We start from the raw sequence: 24,847 nt of genomic DNA, 5'->3' as shown, positions 1-24,847 counted from the left end.
GTAGTTGGCTTCCTGTTGTCCCTTCTGTCCAGCTACTGTTTTTAAATTTGTACCAAAGCAGGTGAAATCGATTCATTCACCTACATTTCCTAATTAGACTGTTAGGGGTTGACTATTATAATGCCATCCTTCATTTGTTTTAGAAGCTTATAACTACATGGAACAATTACTCTTTTTTCTATCTAGAGTACTTAGCATCCCTCCAGTGATGCAAAGTCGGAGACCTTACTCATCACTGTTTACATTCACCTGGTCTTCTGGGTTCAGCACTTTCAACCCTCTTGATTAAATGGCCAAGGATGATGTTTTTCCTAAGCATGCACAAGAGAGATATTTCATCCCATGTATCAAGGCATTCTGAGATTGTACACCAAGGACTTCATACACAGTTTAGGGTTTATAAAGTCCAGCTAGCAGTAAGATAAGCAGCTTTTTAATGGAAGACATATAGGGGTCAAATTATTAAGCAGTGAATCTGACATTCCCTTGAACATTTTCCAGGCCCACGTGTTTAAATGGCAGCAATAAAGAGGAATGTTTTAGGGAATGTCAGTTTCATTCCTTTTTATTAAGTCTCTTCTGCAATAAAAGATTTCTTGCTAACAATTTAGGTATAGGAGCTGATTTTCAGAAAAAAAAGCAAAGCAAATGGAGCAAAAGTGGAGGAGTTGTCCATATTGTTACAAATGCATGCAGCCCTACTGGACAGTTATTTCTAACAGTCAGTTTTATTTACTCAGTAGAATCAATTTTATTTTCTCATTGACTGCCTTTGTGTTTTTGTATCACTAGTACTCCGCTGAGTGACAGAGTCTGAATAATTCATCTGCTCTGCTACAACATGTCATTACTTCAAGTTAAGCCTTCTATGTGATTCTGTTAGTAGACACTGCATACTATTGGGTGTCACTGGGATATTTGATCCAGTTCCTTGTATGTCACGGTGCTCAGGAAAACAGACTCAGAAGAGACAGAGCAATGTGTCAGATGTCTGGACAGATCAAGAGCAGCAGCTTATTACTGCTCGCAGTCCTCGTGCCTCCAACTACTACACTCATACTGAATTTCTGACAGCCCCTTCAGTCAATTCAAGTTATTTTGCTTGGAAACAGAAACCAGTGAGGATGTTTTACTCCCACAGCTTGCTGTACTTACTGCTTAGCACTTTCAAGTAACTTAAAATGAATAACTATGCTGTCACAAATGCAAAAAGAATAAATAAAAATAAAAATCATACTGTCATTGAACAGTTTCTCCTTCTTTAAGCTCCTTTTGTCAAGCAGTGTCTATTATATTCTTTGCCTATCTGTCTGCAAATGAAAATTATTCACGTTGGCTGTTAACAGAGAGAGAAGGTGATGTGTGGGGATCTGAGAACATGACCACCTTTCTGCGAGAAGAAGAGAGATGAAGGGCATGAAGTGCATGAAAGATGTGCTTCTTAGGCTGGTTGATACAGTTAAAGAAATGCAGCTTATTTTCTTTTCCCCTTTATATGTATGACAATTCCTCACGCTAATTGGGCATCACTTGTATTTCTGAAAGGGAGAAGTCTTATTTGAAGAGGTAAAGTAAAGGTTTCTGTTTGAGCACATTTGTAAGGAAGAGTGGCCATGTAAAACTACCCTTCAGAAACAGATGTCATTTTTTTCAAACATAGGAGGTATATTAATATTCCCATCATATCACTCTTTAGAGCCTAAATCGCACCAGTAGCCCCACCCAAAGAGAAAGCTATATATATATATATATATATATATATATATATATATATATACACACACATACACACCCTTTTACATGATAAAAAATACATAATAACGTTAACGTGCATAAGTATGTGAGTCATCAGGATGTTGCACCTAAAATATGCTCCAATCTTCTTTTTCTAGGGGTGTTCATTACCTGCCCAATTGTAATAATAGAGGCAATATACTTTATGGAAGTTTTATTATTTCTCTTGACAGATTTACCCTAATATTGTCTAAGTCACTGACCTTGATTTGCAGATCAGCAAAGTAAAGTAAATATCTGCATACCTATTACGGGATAATAATTTTAGGCACTGAAGTATGTAGATCAGCATTAAAGCCTGGAAAAACACATTTTTCACATGGATAGCTATGCAACAGAAGCCTAATGTTTCTGTACTAACAAGTTTCTGCAAAACTGCATCATGTACATATACTATAATTATAACTATGGCTTCAACAACACAGTAAATTATCCAAAAACGTAAAAATAAATATAACTAGCATTTTTAATCAAATTTGATAATGGAGATGTGTCTGCTTTCATTGTACCCGATTCTTGGAGCTCCAAGGGTTCTGGTCAGAGACTTTTTTCCACCTTTGTCACAGCCCTTTATCCTCACTGCATCTTCTTGCAGAGTATGCAGCTTGTCCTATTGCTACAGGTGTAAGCACAGCGATGATTACAATCCTTGCCCTCTGCACTGCAAAGACCTAAGACAAGCCAAAAGGCATGGCGGTCTGCTGTGTCAAACCTGACTACAGTAGACCAAAGGAATACCGTGGATTAATATTGTGTCGTGAGGTGAAGGGGCATGTGCACAGTGGGTTGACAGCCCCACCACAAAAATCAGACCTGGTGGTTAGCATTGTCACCCTGTACATCTATTCTTCTCAACATTTTTAACATTGGGGGAAAACTTACTATACCTTTTAGGTTCCCAGGAAACCCCTACTAGTCAGTAGGTTTCCTGATCAGTGGATCACTCGGTTAATGGAAAGAATGCCTCTTACATTGCTGGTCATTGAAAAGAATGTCATGCTTGGGAAAACAATGCCACTAGGGGGAGCGACAGCTTGCAAAAAGGTGGTGTGAGCCCTGAGAAAGGTCAAGACATATAGTCTAAGCAGTAACCAGGTCTTCTCCAGGGCCTCTAGTGCTGAGGATGTTGCCCTGCTGGTAATTGCCAGGTTGTGGTCCTTGGGTACTCCAGGGTGGTCAGGATGAAACACAGTACCAAATCACTAGGCAGAAGAATTGTCAAGGAAGGCAGGGGTTGAGGCAGGCAGCATGCAAGGGAGGTCAGGTCACAAGCAAGGGGTCAAATACCAGGGATCCAGGAAATAGACACCAGTGACACAGGGGCCACCGCAGACAAAAGGAACACAGGAGACACTGGAAGCAACAGGAGGAACAGGTGAAACAGAGATAACTACAGACAGAGAGGAACACTATCACAGCACAAGGGAACTGGCTGGGACACAACAGACTGAGCAACAAGGGGTTAACACTGGAGCTGGACAGGGAAAGCACTGAATTACCAACAGGTGTAGTGGAAATGCTCAGCAGAGCTAGGGGGCTCAGCACTAGTGGAGACACATTGCACGAATGCTGAGTGCTGTGTCTGAGCTAGCTAAATATCCAGGGATGATTAAGAGGCTATTTCCTGATTGTCTGGCGGGAGGGGCGATACTGATTAAATCTGGAAGACCAGGCGCGCCCGGACTCAGAACTGCAGGCATGCACAAGAGGGAGGGGACCTGCATTTACGCGAGGAAGAGATAAGTTTGACAAGTAACAATACTCTACATGACAGAGGCAGGATCCACAGGTATTTGTATATAATTTTTTTTTTTTTTTACAAAAATATACAAAATAATATGTAAAATTATAGTGTAATTTTTTGAGTGCATTTAAACAATTGCAGGCAGGTACATTTATTTCCCTTACCTGCTATCCTTTTTTTTGTTTAATGTTATAATATATAATATGTATTGTATTAAATGTGTTTTGTTATGTCTGTTTTGATAAGGTAAAAGATATGCTGCATCAGGATAAACTATCTGTCCCACTTATTTTCTGATTCTTTTTACACAACACCTTACTAAATTTACATTTGTGTGTAAGAAAAGTACTAAAATGTGTGTAGATCCTGACCCCTAATTACAGAACCATTAAATACTTTTTTATTCCTGGGTTTTGAAGAATATACACTGGCAGAAAAACATTTGGTTTCACTACATTTAAATGTTTCTCTTATCTGTTTTATTGGATGCATACAGTACAGAAATAACTAATACTAGAAAATTGGTCTCTTTAAAAGCCAGAGACAAAAAATTGATTTGTTTGTGACAGTACAACTGCTGTGACATAATCCTCTGTTATCTCCCACAGATAACTACACTCTTATTTAGTGGCCAGAGAAATGTTAGACCCCCTTTAAGCAGTAACATGCTATATGTCTGAAAGCTGCATGTGCAGTCAGAGCAGTCAGTCAATGAATATGCCTAGGGCATCTCTTCCTCCTTGTTCACCAGATGAGTCATTTACCCTTAACCAGAGGGTAAACTGTACACCAAATATTGTGCGTTTGAAGAGTACAGATGAGATTTCTTTTCTCTAAGATAGCTCGAGGTTGTGACTGCTATAATTAAGCCATGACCCATGTCAAGGCAAATCTCTGTCACCTTTAAAACAATATTATGAGAAAGAAAAACATTTAGTGAGATCTAATAGTGTACATGCTTATGTGGTTTACTCTTTAGGATTTTTCACACATATTTTCTTTAACCTTCACAAGCAGAAATGTTTGTTCAAATAAACATACAGATTTTTTTTTTACTTAAAGTGACCCTATCAGCACAGGTCACTTTGTATAATAAAGGAGAACCAAACTAAAAACAATTGTGAACAGTCAGATTCTATCTTGTAAAAGGGAGAGGCTATGTCTCTCTTACAATAAAATCAGCTTACCATATATACCCCAGTATAAGCTGACTTTTTCAGCATCCAAAATGTGCTGAAAAAGTCACCTCCAGAAAAGCACCTTCTGCCAGCCGATTCCCACTCCTGCCCCCACAAACCCTGCTGACACAATAATTATGAAAGGTTGACAAACTCTGGCCTAGCCAGTAGCCCGTTCCGGCCTAACACCTCCTAGATTTTTAATGGTCGATCCAACCTAATCCCGGCTGGCAGGGATCGGCAACCCCCTTCAGGGGTGTTCTTGGCGGGGGCACTAGAGAATAAATGGGTTACAAGTTTCCCCATTTGGTGGTAAAGTCTGAAAGGGAAATCCAAAGCCTCCTGGGATATTTGTGTTACATACCCCAGGTGGCTGTGGGCAGCTTCTTCTGTGCATGCCCTACTTTGGGAATGCATAATCAGGGGCTTTTCTATAATTAAAAAAAAAGTACTCAATCTCACACATGCGCAGTTAGAGCAAAACTTTTTTTTACTTTATATTTTTGTAGGGAGATATGTCACCTGATCTCAAAAATGTTCTTTTTTACAAATTTTTTGCTTCCTTATATAGCCGAAGGGGGGCACATCTGAAGTCAGGCTTCATTCACAATGGCAGTAAGGTTGCATTAGCTGTGTTCACCCCTTTCTCATGTCAGAAACCACAGCTACTTGATAAAGTGCTGGGCCTAAAAAAGCCGGGCACTTACCTCCTCTTACTAAACCCAGGTGCCTGGCAGTTGCCGAGTAGTCACTCAGGAGGGGTAAATGGCCTAGTTATTTACTGGTAATGTGAACTAAGCCTAACTTTCACTTTTATTAATTACACTAAATTTCACTACATTAATTACACTATTACACTACTACATAGGATTACACTTTTAACAAACATGGCACATTAGGCAGTTGGATCAAAATGCACAGTAGTGAACAGTTCTGGCATAAGATAAAAAAAATGGAAAAATTGGACATACTAACAGGGCAGGCATTGGCAAGTTGGAACAAAGTATAGGGGGTAGATAGACCAATGACACAATATGAGGGATTATTGGATACCTGTGGCATATAAAAAACTAGGAGCACTAAATTTGCTGTTTCTTGCCCTGTCTACATTTTGACCACCAGACACAGCTTACCAGCACCCAAATGAAAAAAATTCCTCGAGAGAACACGGAACTACTTTGCTAGCACGCAAAAGTTTTGCTAGTATAATGTATAATTTTTTTATTACTCTAAAGACAAAAATTTGGTTGCATTTAAGATTGCTAAAATTCATAATAAAACTGTGTACGAGAATGCCAAATGTTATTGACAGCAAATCAAGGAGCTATCACCTAGGTCTGTGCTACAAGATCCTGCACATATGAAGTATGTCTTTACAGCTACAAATAATACATTATAATAGAAAGTAAATGGCCTCTAGGCAGGAGCCATAAAAAAAAAGATGAGGAGAAAGGTGACAAGGAGGCATACTTTATATATCGATTTAGGCAGCAAGATTATTACTATTTATTTATGACACAATTATTAGTACAAGAAAAACAGAAGGTGTAAGCAGAAATGATATTGTCAGTATATTTAAAACTACAAACAAATTTGTTGTCTGTGATGTATATAGGGATGTGGTACTATTAATTAGCTTCTCCCCTTCAACTTATAAACAAAACTTCAAACAAATGGCTAGAACACAAATGAAAATTGTTTATATCGAAGGGTGTATTTTAAAAGCAGTAAACATTCACCAAGCACTCATTGGAGGTTAATCAAACATTGATGTACACAAAGAAAATGTACATGTGGTGAATGAATGTTGAATGCCAGATTCACTATTTTTTGATCCTGTGTTTACTGCTTTTCTAGTTAAAGGATTTATTATTGTGATTTGCACATGTTCCACATAAGATACTCATGCAAGTGACGCACATGTTTCCTGAATAAAACATTAAACTTTCTGGTTAAAACAACCTAACTTAAACTTTAATACCAGTCTTGTCGAGATGAACAAGTAAACTTTAGGTCTTCATTTCACGGACGAGCCTCGTAAAACAGAAAAATAAATTTCGCAGGTACATACAAATACCAAAGTGGTCCTGTAGCTTTAGCTATGACTATCCAAGTGTTAACGCTATCTCCTACATTCTGCTCCTGCCCAAAACTTCATTAACCTACTTTCCATGGCACTGAAGATAGAGCAAATATTACCTTTAGAGGAATAAGCTTTGGTACATTAAAATTAACTTTGAGTTTAACTTTTTAAAAGAAAACTAACACTATTATTGTCAGAAGCAAACAGGCATAGATCATCACTATTGTTTCTTATAGAAAGGTCTCATCATTACCCTGATGCATGCCATGAGGAATTTAGGCTGAAATGAAGCAGATACTCCCTGGCAGCTCTGCACTATGCAAAATACCGATAGCTTTCAAAAATACTGGGGTATGAGGGTCCTATGATATTTACTGTTGCAGAGACTGGTAAAGGGCATTTGTCCTCACTTAATATGCCTAAGTCTTTTAAGGCAATGGTCGCCAACCTTTTGGACGTCACAGACAACAAATTTCACGGATTCTTGACTGCGCAGGGTGCCATCTGTCACTCAAAGGAGAAGAAACTTCCCCCAGAGTGACATCAACTCTCCCATCACAGGTCTGAGCCTGTCCAGAAACACAACCCACCCACCGCCTTAAGCCTGCGATCCATACAGGAGACATGGTCCGTGGCCTGTGCACCCTCCCCAGAGGAGTCCTTCACCTGAACCACCAAAATTTTCTCGTGGACCACTGGTTGGCCCCGGCTGCTTTAAGAGACATCTTTAAGTTGTTTATCAAGGACAAAAGTACAGTAAATCCCACACCATATTCTCTTTAAAATACCTTTCCAGTATCTCCTTAATGCTTTTGTGACCACCAATACAAAAATACCCCATGCTTCCAAGTATGGGAGAGTATGCAATCCCCTCCGTGCATGAGTCCAGTGGCCAAATGCAGACTTGAGCATTGTCACGTAAAAGAAGAGGTGATATCACCTCCTCTGAGCTCCAGCAACAGCCAACACCAGATATTGGTGGCAGAAAATAAAAATGTTGCTCAAAAGAGAAAAAAAAAACAAAACTATGGTATTATTTTTTTTTTTTTGTAAAACTCAGTTCTCTGTGCAGTGATGTGAACAGGAGTATGATAAAAGCAAAAAACAAAAACAGCATGTTCTGCAAAATAATGATTTAAAAAATGGATTAAGCATTGCAGGTATTTGAAGATTCTATAGTACATGGAAGATTGAAGATGTCCCTGTTAGTCTGACATTTAAAATTTACTAATTTACTTACACACAAGCTATGGTAGGTCTAAAGAAACAAAAAAAAATATTTTGAACCAGTGTGAAGCACAGTAATCTGGAATGAAAAGTAAAAAGGAATGATATGCATTGTTCCACCTACTTTCGCAAAATGTGTAATAATCCCATTGTTCTTGGAACTTGAAGGGAAAGGGAGGCATGTAAATACCTGTGGTGAAGGGAAGGCTCTTTTGTGATTCTCACTAGTTCAGTGGAAGAATTTTCAGTTCTTTATTGTCCATGTCAACAAAATATGTCAGGTCCTATCTTCTTGCTTCAAAAGCCCCATGCCACAAAATGCATAAGGTTTACGTACAATACCGATAAATAACAAAAGGTCTGAAACAAATAGCGTAGTGCGTAAAAAGGGACCAAAAAAACCTTCACTAAACCAGAGGGAACAGAACAAATGAATAAACAGGGATATTGATGGTATTATACATATGGATTAAAAAATCAGTCAGGGAAACAGTGCAAAGGTATTATACAGGGTATTAATACCATAAAATATACGTACAGAGATGTTTGTATAATATGTGTATCTTAATAAAACTCCTTTTTATAAGCTACACATATTATTCAAACATCTCTGATCATTTTCAGGAAGCCTTCTGGTGAAACCCGTCTGGATAGAAAAAACGAAGCCTCCTTTGTACACTTGTTGCAACTCTTCGTCAGACAACTGATTGTCTAGTAAGCAAGGCATATCCCTACCTATAGCGGTTCAGGGATGCCTAAGACTGAATGTCTTTTATATCACTTCTTTTTGTTTTTGTAATTGATCCCTATTGTGATTTGCACTTTGGATGTTACATAAATGAATATACTTAAATATTTATTTTTGCCAAGTAAACCCCAGTCTTCTCATTATTTCTTCAAGTAAAAATGTTGAGTTTAGGTACGCAAAAACTAGGGGGAGTCCAGGACCAAGGTCAGTTTGCCAATGTATGTTTTGCTAATACAATTTTTCTCACGCTTCCAGTGTAGTAAAAGTTAGTCCTCGGAAAAGGAAAAGTCCTAAAAGGAAAAATCTAACGCAGCCACAGATAACAGAAAAACATTAAGAAATAGCTATAAACTGAGACATGCACAAGGCCTGAGAATGCTGCTGTGCACAACGATCTCGTGTCAGCAGCCCCAGCAGAATTAGGGTTGTTTAGAGATTTGATGTGGTGTTTTTGGCCGTAGAGCTATCACAGGACTATAAAGGAATAACTGGTATATCTTTACCTGCAATGCTATACTAAACATATGTTCCATGTTCCAGCTTTGTAATGAATATAAGACCAAAACTCCCTATAGGACTGTCCCTGACTTGGAGAGACTGTCACTCCTTCCTACCCAAGCCCTTGGCCCTTAGTTTCCCTTCTTTTTAATGGCCTTACATATTTATTTTTTACCTGCATTTTTATAAAATGTATTGTTTAAAGCGGATCTAAACTCAACATTTTCACTTGAACCCTTATATGTAAAGGAAAAATGTTAAATATTTTTTTTAAGTGCAACACCCTTTGCAGTACTTCCCATCTCAAGAGTGCAGAGCCTCCTGGAATACCTACATCATGCATCCCGGGAGGCTCTGGGAAGATGGGGAATTTTTTTCTATTAAGGGAAAGAGATGCCGATCTCACGCATGTGCAAAAAAGAGATCAGCTCTCTTTTTTTTTCCCCTTTACAGTGGTAAACGTCACCCTGCATAGGTGCGAGATCAGGGGACATGCCAAGAAGAAAAGAAGAAAGTGCAAGAGAAAACTGAAGATGGCGCTGCCTGATGTTTACTCAGTGCCTGGACCAAGAGGAATTTCAGGGCGATACGGGAGCGGATCATGGGAAGGACCGGCGCCATCGAGGGACCTGCAGGATTATAGGTGTCATTTTTTGTTTTCGGTTTACTTCCCCTTTAACTATTAGGAAGGGGTTATTTTGTGTTTTAACTTTCATCCACCCTCTAAGTAATGGAATTTGTTACTTTTAAAGCTGAAAAATACTCTTGTTGGTTTAAAAAGGAATTAAACCCAACTGATTCACCTGAACGATCTTCAGCCATCTTGATTGGCTCTGCTAGGATGACATAACTCCTGCACAGGTGTTCATTCATTGCGCAAGGAAAGCTGGGAATGCTTTCCTGGGAATGCCGGGTTTCCCTGATAACCAAAGCTGACACTGTGCAGTTTTTCTGGGAGGTCTCCTCTACTTCCGCGGTGGCAGTAAAGACTGAATGGGAAACCAGCGGCCCCCTGGGATGCATACTGTAGGTCACATATCCCAGTAGGCTTTAAGCTGCTCCTAATGCAGGGGTGTCAAAATCTGGCCCCCAACGTCCTTTTATTAGCCTCCAAGGGAATCCAAGGGAATCCTAAAAATGTCTTTGGGGGCCCGCTGCTGCTTTGAAATAGCGCCGCTACTACAATTCCCGGCATCACTCACGTCTATAGACCAGCGGGCTCTTTGCCAATGCGTGGCCTCGCATTGGACTGTTTTATAGACGCAAATAATGTTGGGAATTTTAGTAGCGGCGCTATTTCAATGAAGAGGGAGTTCCGGCGGCGAGCCACTCATAAGATTTAGCCCTGCAATGGCCGCGTCTGGCATTTCTAGCACTCCTCCTCAGCTGTACTTTTCCTTGTTACTCCAAGGCATGGACTGGAATGGTTGGATTTTTATAAAAGAATATTGTTATTATCATTGTTAGCCTGTGCAAAAAGGTTACCATTGAAATTTAAAAGGTTACCATTTAATAGAAGGCTACAAATAGAGAAAAAGGCATACGATTTTTTCTTTCTCTATTATAAGCTTGTTTCAGATTGAATGTGAAGCAAAATCTCTTTGTTTCCATATGAGATGGGGTTATATCTAATAAGAAGGAAACATTTCCTCAGTTTTTGCAATAAATTTCGGGGCTGGCCCGCGACTTTGTCTACATTTTTAATGTTGGTCCTCTGTGTATTTGAGTTTGACACCCCTGTCCTAATGCATATTCCTGATATCAGAGGGGAGCTCCTAGAATGTATTTTTTTTTTTTTACTGTAAGTTTCACTTTATCCAGTTTTTGTCTATTCCCCTCTTATAGTCTGCAATGTGACAGTGCCATTTACCTGCATACTTTGTCCCTCATTCTTGTCTTCAAATGTTAGGAAGTATGTAAGACGTTCACATAATATTGTTTCATGAATAATTTATTTACAAATAACTATTTCGTAACTATAAATATCATATGCCAATCTCGTTCTGATTACGAACAAGCTGTTTACAATACCTTGGCCTCTTTATCACTGTCAACCTTTTCGTTGCGCTTCATCTTCCAATATGTTGTCTTTAAACATACCTCCCTCGTGCATCCCGCACAGAATCATGGAACATGTAGTCCCTTTCCATGCCCCACCAATGGAACATGAACACGAAAAAAACTACAATCCCGTCATGCAGTGCAGAATGCGCGATGATGTGAAAGGCCTGACTATTACAGGCAGAGAGGAAATGACGATGTGGTTATGGAAACTGTTGCTAGGGTTTCATTGACGCTTGGGCCACATTGGAGTGAGAGCGATAATGAAGGAATTCATTATATGAAGTTATTGTATATCGTATACATATAGGAAGGTATGTACTGTTTGTAATTCATGTCTATGTACAATAAAGATTCGTATTGCAAACAAAAAAAGAAGGCTTCGTGGAGTCTCCTATCCTATCCTCAGTCACTCTTTTGTGTTCTTTTAGCGTTCTACCTCTATATCTGAGCTGTGTGTCCGCACTGTCATTTGTTTCCTATCACTGTATGTACTATGGGAACGTCTTATAGGGGAGGGTGACCACCTTTTATCGGGCTGAATAGGTGAAAATGGGCGTGGTTTATTTAAAGTAGGCTCAGCATGTTAGACCTTGGTGTTTATATATGTAATCCCCGAGTTAAGGACATCTGACATACGGGAGCCTCCTAGATACGAACCTACTAACTCCTATAGGATAGAGGCTGGATTGGGGGGAGGGGATTTTATACAGTAACTGACACCACACTGCCTAATAATATGTTGAGACAAATATCTGTCCTAATTGCATTTATTAAAATAATGTACCTGTTCCAACTGACATACAAATTCAACTTAGGAACAAAGGTACAGTCCCTATCTTGTATGTAACCCAGGTCAAACTGTAGGCTGAAAAAGGCAAAGCAAAAAGAGAATTGTGATAATTAAAATCGTTACAATACTATGCACAGGCCGCTTTTAATTAATTGCTAACATCATAAGTCCAGGGGCTTGATGGCCCTCTGAATAGTTCCAAATCCCCAAAAAATGGGCCTTACACACATTGGGGTGGCCTAACCCACATTTGTCACATGATCAGCATCTATTCTCCAGTCCCAGGCTTCTCACTCATTCCTTTCACATTCTTACTTTGCTTCTTTGTCCCAAGCATTCTCCTAAAACAGAGGAAGAATACATTATATGCAAAATATTCTTTACTAAAGCTCTGCAGGAAATGTTTATCTTTAATAGAGTACTGCTATAAATCATAGAAATGAAAAGCAGGGTTCAGGTAGGCCCCTGGTTAAATATGAAATAGAGAGTTTCGATTTGTTCTTAAGTTGAATTGGTATGTAAGTCGGAACAGGTACATTATTTTAGTAAATGCAATTAAGACCGATCGTTGTCTCAACATATTATTAGGCAGGGTGGTGTCAGATACTGTATAAAGTCCTCACTGTGAGTTATTCACAACAAAGCAAAAAAATGGAGCCCAGACATTCATCAACTTCTGGAGCGAGCTGTGCTTTGATATGCAAAAAGAAACAACTGCAGTTTGTCTTGGCCATTAAAGAGTTACAAGAAGTTGCAGAACAGCAAAAGATTTATTCTGCAATTCATGCAAACCTTTCTCTCTCTCTCTCTCTCTCAGAGCAATATTGTGCTTAGAACAAATATTTAAAAGTGTAACTTTCATACAAACGTAAAATACAATCAAATAATTGTTTTTTGGTCTTTTCCCATTTACTTCATGGGATATGAGACCACATAGCGAGAGACTATATATATATATATATATATATATATATATAATATACGTGTCATACACTTTTTGCACTAATGACAATAGCACTATATACATAACCAAGGCGTTATACCTGAAACTTTACATCTTAGCCTAATGCAATTACCATCAATTCTTTGTAACAATGTTTGTTGCGTAAAAAATCTTTTTGATGTGCATATTTATACTATACCTGATTATATATTGTACATATTCACACCTGGAACAAACTCTGAAATATGTTGTTGTATTATGTATTATTATACACTGTTATGTAAACGATCTCTGCGCGTCCCCTGAAGAAGCCTGTCAGTGAAACGCTTCGGGTTAAGAGACCTTCTCTCTAAAATCACTCAGGGAATATCTTTGTCTAGCTATGTGATCTCATATCCCATGACGTAAATAAGAAAGACCAACAAACTTAAATATTTGATTGTATTGTACTATTGTATGAAAGTTACACCTTTACCTATTTATTCTTAGCACAATATACTTTGATTTGCCACACAAAAACCCTGCTTTCCTTTTCTTGCCTCTGATTTATTCTATGTAATGGGAGGGATATTTATACAACCTTTTAGGAAGCGGGATAGTAATACTTGCCAACCTACAGTACTACTACTACCTATGGTAGTACTATATAATCCAGATTAAATGACATAAACACTATATGGATGTCTTCCACTATCCTGGTAGGAAAGTAAAATGCACAAGCAGAGGAACCTTCTGGCAGATAGATGTTGCTTATAATGTTTCTTTTGTGTTTTTTTGTGGCTTCTCTTTCTAAGGGGAGGGGAAGGTGATAATTCAAGGAGAGGGGGCACCACCTCTGACAGATTTGTGAAGATCCTGCAGGCCCTACCTACCTTTTACATTGCTATGCTCTTCCAGGCTAAGGCTGCCTACACGTCAGGTAATTATTACCTGCATTCTCATCTCGGGTGAGGGTCTTGACATGAGTACAGCGGTCAGCTGATGTCATTCGTCAGTCTGCGACAACAATGTATGGTGATCGGGAATGACCACTATGCATGCCAATGAAGTAGGGAGATGTGTTGTTAGCTCGTCCTCCCCTCTCCATAGAAGAGGCACTGTGTGTACAGTGTTCCTTCATTCATCTGTCTCTAAAAAAACGATCATGAAAGATTGTAACCAGCTGCAAAACCCTACATGTGTACGTAGCCTCAGACAGGAGGCAGTTGTGAGAAAAAGTTAAAATAAGCACCAGGTACCAGGAAGTAGATAACACAAGAGGTTTATGCTCTCTTGACTATCGCTGACTTAGGAGGGTTGCAAAAGAAATGGTTCAGCCTGGCCGTAAGCTGAGAAGCCACTATGGATGCCTGGCAGGGTATTAATATTATTTTTACAGAGTATTTATATAGCGCCATCATATTACGCAGCGCTGCACAAAGTCCATAGTCTTATCACTAGCTGTCCCTCAAAGGGGCTCACAATCTAATGTCCCTACCTCTCCACACTTTGAGATGTGGCTACATAAAGTAAAACTAGAGTTGGGAGGATTTTTATTTTATGTTCTTTATGAAAATATTTCTGGGCAGTATTTTGGTTAGTGACTTATTTGTAAATATATATATATATATATATATATATATAAATATATATATATTATATCAGGTTTTTGTATAGCAGTGTTTCTCCAGAAGTTGCTAGAGATTCCTTGAGCAATGAGCAGCTTTTGCCAAAGTGGACTTGATTAGTTGTAAACATCAACCAAGTCTGGTAAGTTAAAGCTGTCAGATTAAAAATGTAGGTTGCCATTGCAGAGCTCTTTTTGGTTTCTTTCTGTCATACATACATTCTGGCTGCAGTATTTCCAGGTTTACTGATCTGGAAGTAGCTTTATAGTTTGCTTTAACTTTACTAATGTTCCCATTCTAGCTTGGTAATTCATGGGATAATTAGGCCACAACATGAACAAGATGTCAAAAATTCTCAGAAGAATGTCAGCCTTCATATTTTTGAACTCTTTAACAGGTTTCCTATTATTGTTACAGTTTATGCTTGAGCTTTGAATGTAGTATGCTAAATTACTGATCTACATTTTTTTTTTATTTGTTAGTTTTAAAATGGCCACTCCATATGATGAGACCGCAACAGATCTTCCGGTGAGAGACGCAGAAATAAGCCCTTCAGGAATTCAAGGTTTGTTGTTTTTTTGCTTGCTTATTTTCTTTTATTTGAAATTGTATTTTTAAAAAGCAGTACAGTACTTAAAATTAGTATCCTTTATGTTTTCTAAAAATTACTGTTTTTATGTGAAAAGAACATGAGGCTGAAATAATTTTACATATTTTCAAATAAAATTACAGTAGTTCATTATTAAGGTTTACAGAAATAAAGTAAATATCCTAAATCTTTAAAAAATATAACTTGTGAGACTTCATCAATCCACTTTTGTAGTAATAATGCAAAAAGCAGAAACTAAAATGATTCTTTTTGGTTTAAATTATAAAGACTGTCAATGGTAACTAACTTTTAAGGCCACTGACCTGTAACCAGTAGGTTATATCAGATATCCTATCTCTTCACAAGCTGCCAGTTTGTTTTAAAATAAAGAATGACGAGTTTGCAACTTCAAAAACAAGTTATCGATAAAAGATTCCATATTTCTACCTTGATATGTTTTCCAACACATGTGCTTTTCTATGACAGAAGCATAGAGTTTCAGATTATTTGTGGTCTTGTATTGCTTTCAAGGTGGGATAATGGCCTTTTTTTTTTTTTGCAGATTCTGTTTCTTCACAGAAACTTAAAGAAAGGCAAGCAGTATCTCGTATAACCCGGCAAGAACTAGAAGACAGATATCTAAACATGCATGATGAGAACTTCCTACTCAAACAGCAAGCACGCAAGCAAGAGGATAAAATTAAAAGGTTAGCAGTATTTTAATTCTATATTTATACAACAAAATATCTCAAATATGTTGAAAGGGCAAAATGGCCAATTAACGTCAAGCGGTAATTTAGCTCAATATCATTTTTTGTACTGTCTCATTTGTGTCAACACACAGGGTAACACTATGCAAAATATGCCAAAACAATCCCATCCCACACCCCAGTCTTATATAAGTTTACCAGGTGAGGGATGGTACACAGGTACAGGTTAGAATTTTTATTGCATTTGTAGTACTAACTTCTCTGCATTTGATGCTGGTGGTCCATATAAACAATTGTTTTACACATATCACTACAGAGTTTTAGCCAGAGTTTTTACCCAAGCTAACAACCAATGAATTTTCACTTAATGACTTTTTCAGACGTCGGGAGACCTCTAAATTGAAGTCTAGTTGAAACAGGCAAAGCACTCAATAATTAGTTAAGACAGATATATAGGCTATTTCAAAAACCAAAGACACTAGGTGCCATGAATAAACATGAAGCCCACCATAAAAAAGAAAACAAAATAATAAATACTTTATAGTAGGCTTTTAGGGACAGTCTTGTGACTTCTCAGTCCCCCTCCTCTCCCATATATAGTATTACTAAACCCGGAAGGAAATGCATCTCCTGTCTGGCTAGTTTGACAGATACATATAAATATATGTATTTTAACTGTATATAACTTTTTCTGCTACCATCTCAGGAACCCTTAATCTAGTTTTATTTACAGTATTTACTAATGTGTCATCCTAACAAGAAGTGCAATAGAGAATTACAAAAAAAGTCTGTAATCTGTTGTAGCATTGAATAGCTATAGCTATGTGAAGTCACATGTCGATTCCTGTAGAATAAATCAAATCTCACAATTCATATTTTCCGAATTACTGTTATCACGTAATTCAACGAATGTGGCATTTTGGCCCTGCCAAACAAGATGGCCTGATCCTGGATCTTGAACCTTAAAGCGTACCTAATCTCAAAATTTTTACTTTACATAAAAGAGTAGAAAACTCTTTTATTTATAGTAAAAATTTTGTTTGTTAGTGTTTTTTTTTTTAAAGTGCTACACCCTTTTTTTTTTTTTTTTTTTGCACGGTGCAGCACCAGCCTCTTAATTCTCGATTGCCTAGGCCCCAGGATATCTACATAACGTAAGAAGGCTCTTGGCTGCTTTTTCAATAGGGAAAAAATTGCTGATCCCACGCATGTGCAGTGAGATCGGCAATTTGTTCCCCCGATCTACATCACCCAATCTCGCACCTGCACTTTGCGAGATCTGGTGACGTAGGAAGAACACGGAAAATAAGAGGGCAAGATGGCGGTGCCTGGCGCTGCCTCTGCATCGGGCTGAAGATGGATACCGACATTCCTTTTCATCTTTGTGTTAATTGGAGAAAAGGAGTGGTCCTAGTTACAAATGCCAGCTGCAGTATTTTTCAAATATGGCCACAAAATGTTCGATGCTTACCTATACTCAACCAGCTATTGTTAAGCAAATAAAGCATGGTGCTGTCAGAAGTTCTGCAGATTTGGAAATGTCAGAAACTTTGCTGTGGAGTCTTCATTTGCATTATCCTGCTTTGTATCAATATAGTCACTAAACAGATTTAAAACTTTACACTACAAGCTGCTCCTAATAAAATGTTTCAAAATATTATAATATTATAAGTTATTCATTATTAAAAATTGAATCCAGCCACACTATATATATATATATATATATATATATATATATATATATATATATATATATGTATATATATAATGTGCTGCCTTTTTTTTCAACCTGCTGTTCAAGTAAAATTTTTCTTTTTTAAAGTGACAATGTTCAGTCTCTGTGCTGTCTATGGTAGACTGTTGTAGCCATCCAACAATTACAAAACCTTGCCTCCCTAACTATTGAGGGAGTTGTGTGATTCGCAAAGCAAAAGGAGGCTTGAATGGTAATGCTTTACCTAATACTTTGCTAACTTGCAAAGTGTAAAGAACACAGGTCAGCACTGGATTTCTAGCAGGGTTAACAGCAATTTTTTTTGCTGTTGATAGTTAAATGTTAGGGTTTTTATATTTTTTGTCTAAAATTACGGTAGTATACACTGCAGTTAAAAATTATTTGGTTTACAGCACAAAAAAACATTTTTTTTTATAAATTGCAGAAACCTGAGTAATAGAAATTTTGTGTTATTGAGTACGTTACTAATCAGGTATAGGGTAATGTAAAAGTAAAGGCATTTTTATGTTTTGATCTCTGGCCATCTTTATTGATGGTAATACAGGTTTATATATATATATATATATATATATATATATATATATATATATATATATATATAGTATTTACAGTAATAAAATAATACTGCTGCACATAGTATACTAACAAACAGCTTGGACAGCGTAGTCTGCACTTTGTAAAGAAATAACTTTAACTTTTTTGTTTCTAGTAATTTATACCTAGAAAATGTATTTAGGAATTATAAAATATAATTTGCTAAAATTCTTGTTCTAGGATGGCCACCAAGTTAATACGACTGGTTCAGGACAAAAAGAAAGCAGAGCAAGGAACTGGAGTTTCAAGAAGATCTGGGAAAGATGTGGAGCTTGAAGAGATGATTGAACAGCTGCAGGAGAATGTGCGAGAGTTGGAGAAGCAAAAAGAGTCTTTACATAATCGTTTGATAGCTGCTAAGCAGCAACTGCAAACTCAGGGACACCGACACGCCCCATACAATTATATACAGTCTCGTATTAATTCTGGCCTTCGAAAAGTCACTGAAGATGTAATAATGCAAGGGGCCATGCGCAGAGGTTTGTGCTGATATCCATTTTCTATTCAAAAAAGCTGCACTAACTGCCACATTATTGTAATGGGCTTTGATACCTTTAGGGTCTTGTTTATATTAGCCTTTCACTAAAACCTCAATAAACTTTAGTAAGCTTTAGCACAACTGGTAACTTGTTTAAAGTGACTTGTAACACTCACATTAAGATCTGTGATTAACATCCCCCATACTGTAAATGAGGGTTGCTTTAAGGTTTTTAGGAAAGCTGTTTAAAGCTTGCTGAAAGCTTTGCACAAAACCCATAAAAGCTTGCTGTACACACTGTTATTTCACACACTGAAGCCTGTGTTTACAAAGTCTGATTTAGACATTATTTATATAAAGATTCCATCCAAAACTCAGACCTTGAAATAAGTACAGGTTGTTCATCTGCACATTTCAGTTAAAAGTTTTCATCTAAACATTGCAATAGTGCAGCAGTCTACTTAATTCTTTTTGCCATTGATCTAGTGGACTCCAAATATACCTGCTAGTGAATTCAGAAAACATTCATTGTATATACATATATCAGGCACCAGTCAAATTCAGACTATTCTGTGTCTGACTGTGTTTTTACTTAGCCCACATTACCAGTATTGCAGGGATCATTGGTAGTCCTTTTCAGGCATGTTATCTCTTGCATATGTTTAGACCAGTCCCTAGACCCTAATGTCAGTGATTGGACCTTCGCACCTGTGAGAGGGTAGGGGGAACATGTAAATCCTTCCCAATAACAGAAATATAAAGAACATATATAGTCACAGTGATTTGAGCACCAGAGCAGTAGTATAATAGAGCTCACAGGGTACTAGGTTTTAATAAGGCAACCTGCACAAGCAATACAAAGCTGTGAGTTTCAGCCAAAGTAATGAGGAGAGAGCCAGGTTGGTTCATAGACTTGTAATGAGGGTTCCAGATAGAGAGATGTCTTAGTAGCACATATCTGGAAATATTGAGGATGCAAGGATCACAAGATGTAATTATGTCTGCAAAACATAGTGAAACATTTAGATATGGATATGGTTGTCCTTTTATCTTTTAAATTGTGTTTCGCTCAATTGCAGGAATGCAAATTCAGAATCCAGAAGTCACTTCCAGATCTACTCAAGCAGCCCTTCCACGATATGGTCACAGTTTGCTTGAAGAAGCTCGAGCAGAAATAAGAAACCTGTATGTACTTTTTTAACATTTCTAATCAGAGTGAATTTGTCCACAACTATCGATGTAAAACATACAGTAGTAATTAATTTTTGTTAAAACCAACCATTGAATCATTTTTCAAACGGTACTTAAGGATAAAGGTGGTATAAAAATAACACATAATAAAATGACAGTGTATTCTCCCCCTTGATCCATAATGAAAATTTGTCTTGTAGAAAATGTAAGTACACCGCTACATTTACCACGACTTTAAATCTATAAAATTTGTTTTTTTGTGTTTTGAGATTGGGTGCTAAGATTAATAAACTCTTTAAGGAGACTGATGGTACAACAAGGTTGTTTTACTACTACTTTTTCTGTGGGGGCATAATGCCACAATCAAAAGAACTGCCTATGAACCTGGCTAAATTAAAAAAGGGGCTGCTCTTTTGTAATCTGTTACTTTGTAAGAAAAATAATCTACAAATGGCATAATTTCAAACATTGTTAATTTATCCAAGAGTGTCCAATCTTGCAAATTCAGCCTAGGAGCTGACTGATGTTAAAATATGTCTCCAAATACCCTAAAGTTTCTACAAAGAATTTCAGTAGTTGGTTACATCATCTACAAACAGAAAGGGATTATAGTAAGTTAACCTGCATGAGATATGTTCCAGAAAAAAAACATTTGATGTACAAATAGAGCATTAGAGGAAGAATATAGTTTTCAATTATTTTTACATAGTATTTATATAGCGCCATCATAATACGCAGTGCTGTACAAATTCCATAGTCATGTCACTAGCTATCCCTCAAAGGGGCTCACAATCTAATGTCCCTACTTCAGTCATATGTCTTTATTACAGTCTAAGGAAAGTTTTGAGGGGAAGTTAAATACCTAACTCCATGTTTTTGGGATGTGTGAGGAAACCCACGAAAACACTGGGAGAACATGCAAACTCCATGCAGATAGAATCCTGGCCCAAATTTGAACCTGGGATCCAGCGCTGCAAAGGCAAGAGCACTAACCTCTGAGCCACATGTTCAATTGAAAATGTAGGCAGGCCAGACCTGGAACAGTGTGCTGCAGTTGTTTGGCCCCAGTTCCTAGAAATGTAACCACATTTCAGGCGAAGTTACTAGCAAAGACCACATTTCAGGAGAAGGGCCAATTCGAGGTTCCAGTTAAAAGGTTGCATCTGCATGTCATCTGAATCTATATTTTGTGGAGGTCTTGCAACACCTACCAGTGAGATAGGGTTGCATTGTATGACCCAAGGAAACATTGGAGTTAAGAAACAAAGTGTGTGTGTGGGGGGGGGGGAGTATAGGGGGACATTAGTTTATCTAACATTGTCCCACACTTGCAATAGGTGGAAAATTATAGGTTTAAAATATGTTTATGAGCAATAATGAATGGGGGGGATCCATAACAAAGGAGGGCAGTAGTTTGGTAAGAAGGGATCCTAACCAACATATTTTATATTTCTTCCAGGATTGGGTAAATGTGTGAAATAGGCATAGAATAATTAGTGAAATACAACGTGTCATGGGAAGATTTAAGAAATACCCCTAAGCTATGTAGGAGCATGGATAACCATTAAAGGGAAATTAATTTTGTAGCTACAGCTTTTAAAAGTAAGTTTATATTCAAAGTTAGACACTTGTCACTATTACTTTGTAGGCTAAAAAAACACTAGAATTTATTTAGGTCCCTAAACAGATTTATCAAGGAGTCAAGTATTTTGGTCAAGTAGCTTGTATAAGCATTTTTGCCACTTTTTATGTGGATAGGTTTAATAGGAGGATAGGTCCATCACTGTAAGTTGGCCAAGAGAGTTTGAGGTTTGTACTATAAATGTAAAATGTATTATTTGGGAGGTGTGACCTGCACATTAAGTATTAATGTAAGCACACATTCTCCCTGAGCTCCCACTGCTTCCATGGGTTATCTTACTACCAGGCCAAAAAAAAATATGTTACAATGATTTGCATCTGGAGGAAAAAAGTTTAAGCTCCAGATAAGGAAGGGATTCTCCACTGTAAGGTCTGTGAAAATGTTTAATAGGCTCCCTCAGGAAGTAGTTTAGCAACTACTATAGATTGCTTGAAAAAAATGGATACTTTTCTAGAAGCACAGAATATAACTGGGTAATAAACCTTTAAAGTAAAAATGACAGACTGTTGATCCAGAGAACATCCCATTGCTTTAGAAAATCAGGAAGGATTTTTTTTGCCCTGTTGGAGCAAATTGCACCAGGGGTTTGTTCCCTATGTCCATGGGTTTTTTTTTTTTTTATCTGGGATGTGTTTATTTCCGTAGTGGTTGAACTTGATGGATGTATGTCTTTTTTTTCATCCTAACTATGTAACTATGTGCAGGGAACAGAGAGAAACCATAAAATGAATTGCAAATTTGCAAATAGAGCAGAAGATATTTGTAGGTACAAGTCCCCTACGGGTGCAAGACACCAACACAGAGCAAGAGAGCATGGTATTGATGCAAGCAGATCTCAAATGGAGTTTACCACCCCTCATCAGAGTGGGACCATGGGTTTCAGGGTGGTGGCACACTCCTGTGGGTAAGGGGGAAGCATCCACCCAAGAAAGAGTTACTTGGCCATTCTTCAGGTTCCCAAGTTCAGGTCCCTACCTCTATGAATTTGCTGAGGCTTGATAAGAAGCATGATTACTCCTTAGACCACAGGGCACACCCATCTACTCGGCTGGTATTCTCTCCACAGTCTTACACCTGTCAGACAGTGTTTTTCTCTGGGACTTTGAAGCCAAAAAGATCCTTAATAGACTAAGGTTACAGTACATTATGCTCACATAATACAGGTAAATGTTTGCAGTTTCTTTCCGATTTTCTAGAAACGCCAATATTTACCGTACATCCTACATTTTCCCCTAGTATTATCTTTGGTTTGTTTTTATTTTCATATAAGTAGCAAAAGATTAAACTTTGGGCATATTTCTAACCTCCCTAACTATAACACGTTTAACACAACAATAAAACCACTCCTACAGAGATTATAAAAATGGATATCATTGATGAGCTATCCATCCATGTGGTTGCCCAATGCTGATGTCCTCATGCCTTTATACGTTGGGTCACCAAAACCATAAAAATTGCAGATAAAAATTTCTGACTTCTTTATGTTTGATGGACTGGTGACTCTGAGCTTACAATTATAAGTTAGACTGTCAGACAGTTAGCATTTTTGAAAAGATTAGGAGATGGAAGCTTTTGTATTTCTCTGATGTTAGGTTTACTCACAACAGATGATTTAAAGAAGTTTCAACTATATGTAAGAGCAAACTGCACTACTACTGTTTTTTTGTGAGACCCTCCTATTGCTACTGAACATCTTCATTCGGTCATTTATGTAGATACATAATTATACTATACCCAGTTGAAATTCACCTGAATTTTTCATTTATTTCTTTGTTACTGTTCAGAAATGGTTACATAGCTACTTGGATGATTTGTAAATGAAAACATATAGCGTATGTACTGTCTGAATATTTCATAACTAAGGTACATTACAAAATAACCTTTATTTCACACTTCTGAAGCTGAATTTTTTTTTACTTTTTTCTTTCCTCCTTTTACATTTACTCTCATCAAATGCTAATGAAGTTTAGGTAAAACCTTTCAGTTTTGATTGCATGCCTTATTTTAGATCTAGTGGCATCAATAGGTCTTTGCAATGCAGGTAAGTCATGGCTGGTGAGTGTAAGGGTTGGGCCAGTTACAGTCAATCAACCAGAAAAAGAAAAAGGTGGGACTTGGTGCAGTGTCTATTGTGCACTGTAGGAACAGACAAGTCAGAGTAAGTTTATTTATATAGTAATATATATAGATTTATATAGCTCTGTTCATTCTGCAATGACTCTTAACTACTGTCCTTGAAGCTTAGATTCTTTTGCTCATTACCCATACAAACACACATACCAGGGCAAGTATAGATGAATGTCAAACAACCTTACTGTGTATGTTTGGAGCGTTGGTGGAGACCCACACAAGCCTGGAAGAAATGTAGTGTAAGACTAACCCAACACTTTATTAAGACATGTTATTCACTATGCTACATGACCATGTTATCTTCTATTTACAGTGAAAATGTGATAGAGTTACAGAAAAGTCGTATTGGTGAGTTGGAGCATACTACAGAGATTCTTAAGGATGAGCTGCAGAGAAAGGAGAAGGAGCGTGAGGAACTCCATCTACTGCTTAGAGAGCAACAAACCACGGGCCAAAGGTATGTTCTTTACATATCTTTACACATTACAGTTTGTTAGAAAAGTGTTTATCTGCATAGACTAACTGGTGATATACCTAGCATATTAGTACAAAGGACAGTATAAAGCAGTGCTGTGTATTTAGAAGGGATCAAAGGAGACCTATCATTGTTTTAAGCAAATCTCAAGTAATAGTTTACAAATATACGTGGTCATTATTTTTACAAATTTTTATTCTCACCTACTTGTTTGTATCATGCTGATTTACAACACAGCTCATACATTATAAGAGAGAATAGCATATTTTAACATTTTCTGTCAAATACAATACAATTTTACTGTCAATTTTCTAGTATTAGGAGTTTGAAGTTGCTCAGGGTATCATCGATTTACAGGTAGTCCCTGAGTTAAGGACATCCGACATACAGACCACTCCTAGATACGAACAAGCTTTCTTGATAGTTGCATGACTTTCAGAAGTCTTTTGCTGTTCTGCAAGCTCTTGTAACTCTTTAATGACCAAGACAAATTCTGCAGTTGTTTCTTTTTGCATATAAAAGGACAGCTTGGAGTTAATAAATGTCTAGGCTCTATAAAGTTTTTTTTTTTTTTCTTTGTTTGTGATTAACTCACAGTGAGGATTTTTATACAGTAACTGACACCAC

General features: G+C 37.5%; 2 protein-coding genes across 3 annotated transcripts in view; one reads left to right on the top strand and one right to left on the bottom strand.

Moving 5' to 3' along the window:
• Positions 1–11,381, bottom strand: part of FTO (FTO alpha-ketoglutarate dependent dioxygenase) — a 64,651-nt gene extending 53,270 nt beyond the window's left edge. For both annotated transcript variants that reach the window (XM_072422946.1, XM_072422947.1), the window contains exon 1: positions 11,304–11,381. In XM_072422946.1, coding sequence (XP_072279047.1) covers positions 11,304–11,345 — 42 coding nt within the window. In that variant the 5' untranslated portion in view covers positions 11,346–11,381. The remainder of the gene's footprint in view (positions 1–11,303) is intronic.
• Positions 11,382–11,540: 159 nt separating this feature from the next.
• The window catches only part of RPGRIP1L (RPGRIP1 like), an 81,731-nt gene continuing 68,424 nt past the window's right edge, over positions 11,541–24,847 (top strand). Inside the window, exons 1-6 of the mRNA XM_072422752.1 lie at positions 11,541–11,647; positions 15,159–15,241; positions 15,828–15,972; positions 18,485–18,783; positions 19,862–19,967; positions 24,059–24,202. Of these exons, the coding sequence (XP_072278853.1) occupies positions 15,166–15,241; positions 15,828–15,972; positions 18,485–18,783; positions 19,862–19,967; positions 24,059–24,202 (770 nt within the window). The 5' untranslated portion in view covers positions 11,541–11,647; positions 15,159–15,165. The remainder of the gene's footprint in view (positions 11,648–15,158; positions 15,242–15,827; positions 15,973–18,484; positions 18,784–19,861; positions 19,968–24,058; positions 24,203–24,847) is intronic.

This window comes from Pyxicephalus adspersus, chromosome 9, assembly GCF_032062135.1.
Source record: "Pyxicephalus adspersus chromosome 9, UCB_Pads_2.0, whole genome shotgun sequence".
NCBI classification, from domain to species: domain Eukaryota; kingdom Metazoa; phylum Chordata; class Amphibia; order Anura; family Pyxicephalidae; genus Pyxicephalus; species Pyxicephalus adspersus.
This window is presented reverse-complemented; position numbering and strand designations above follow the sequence as displayed.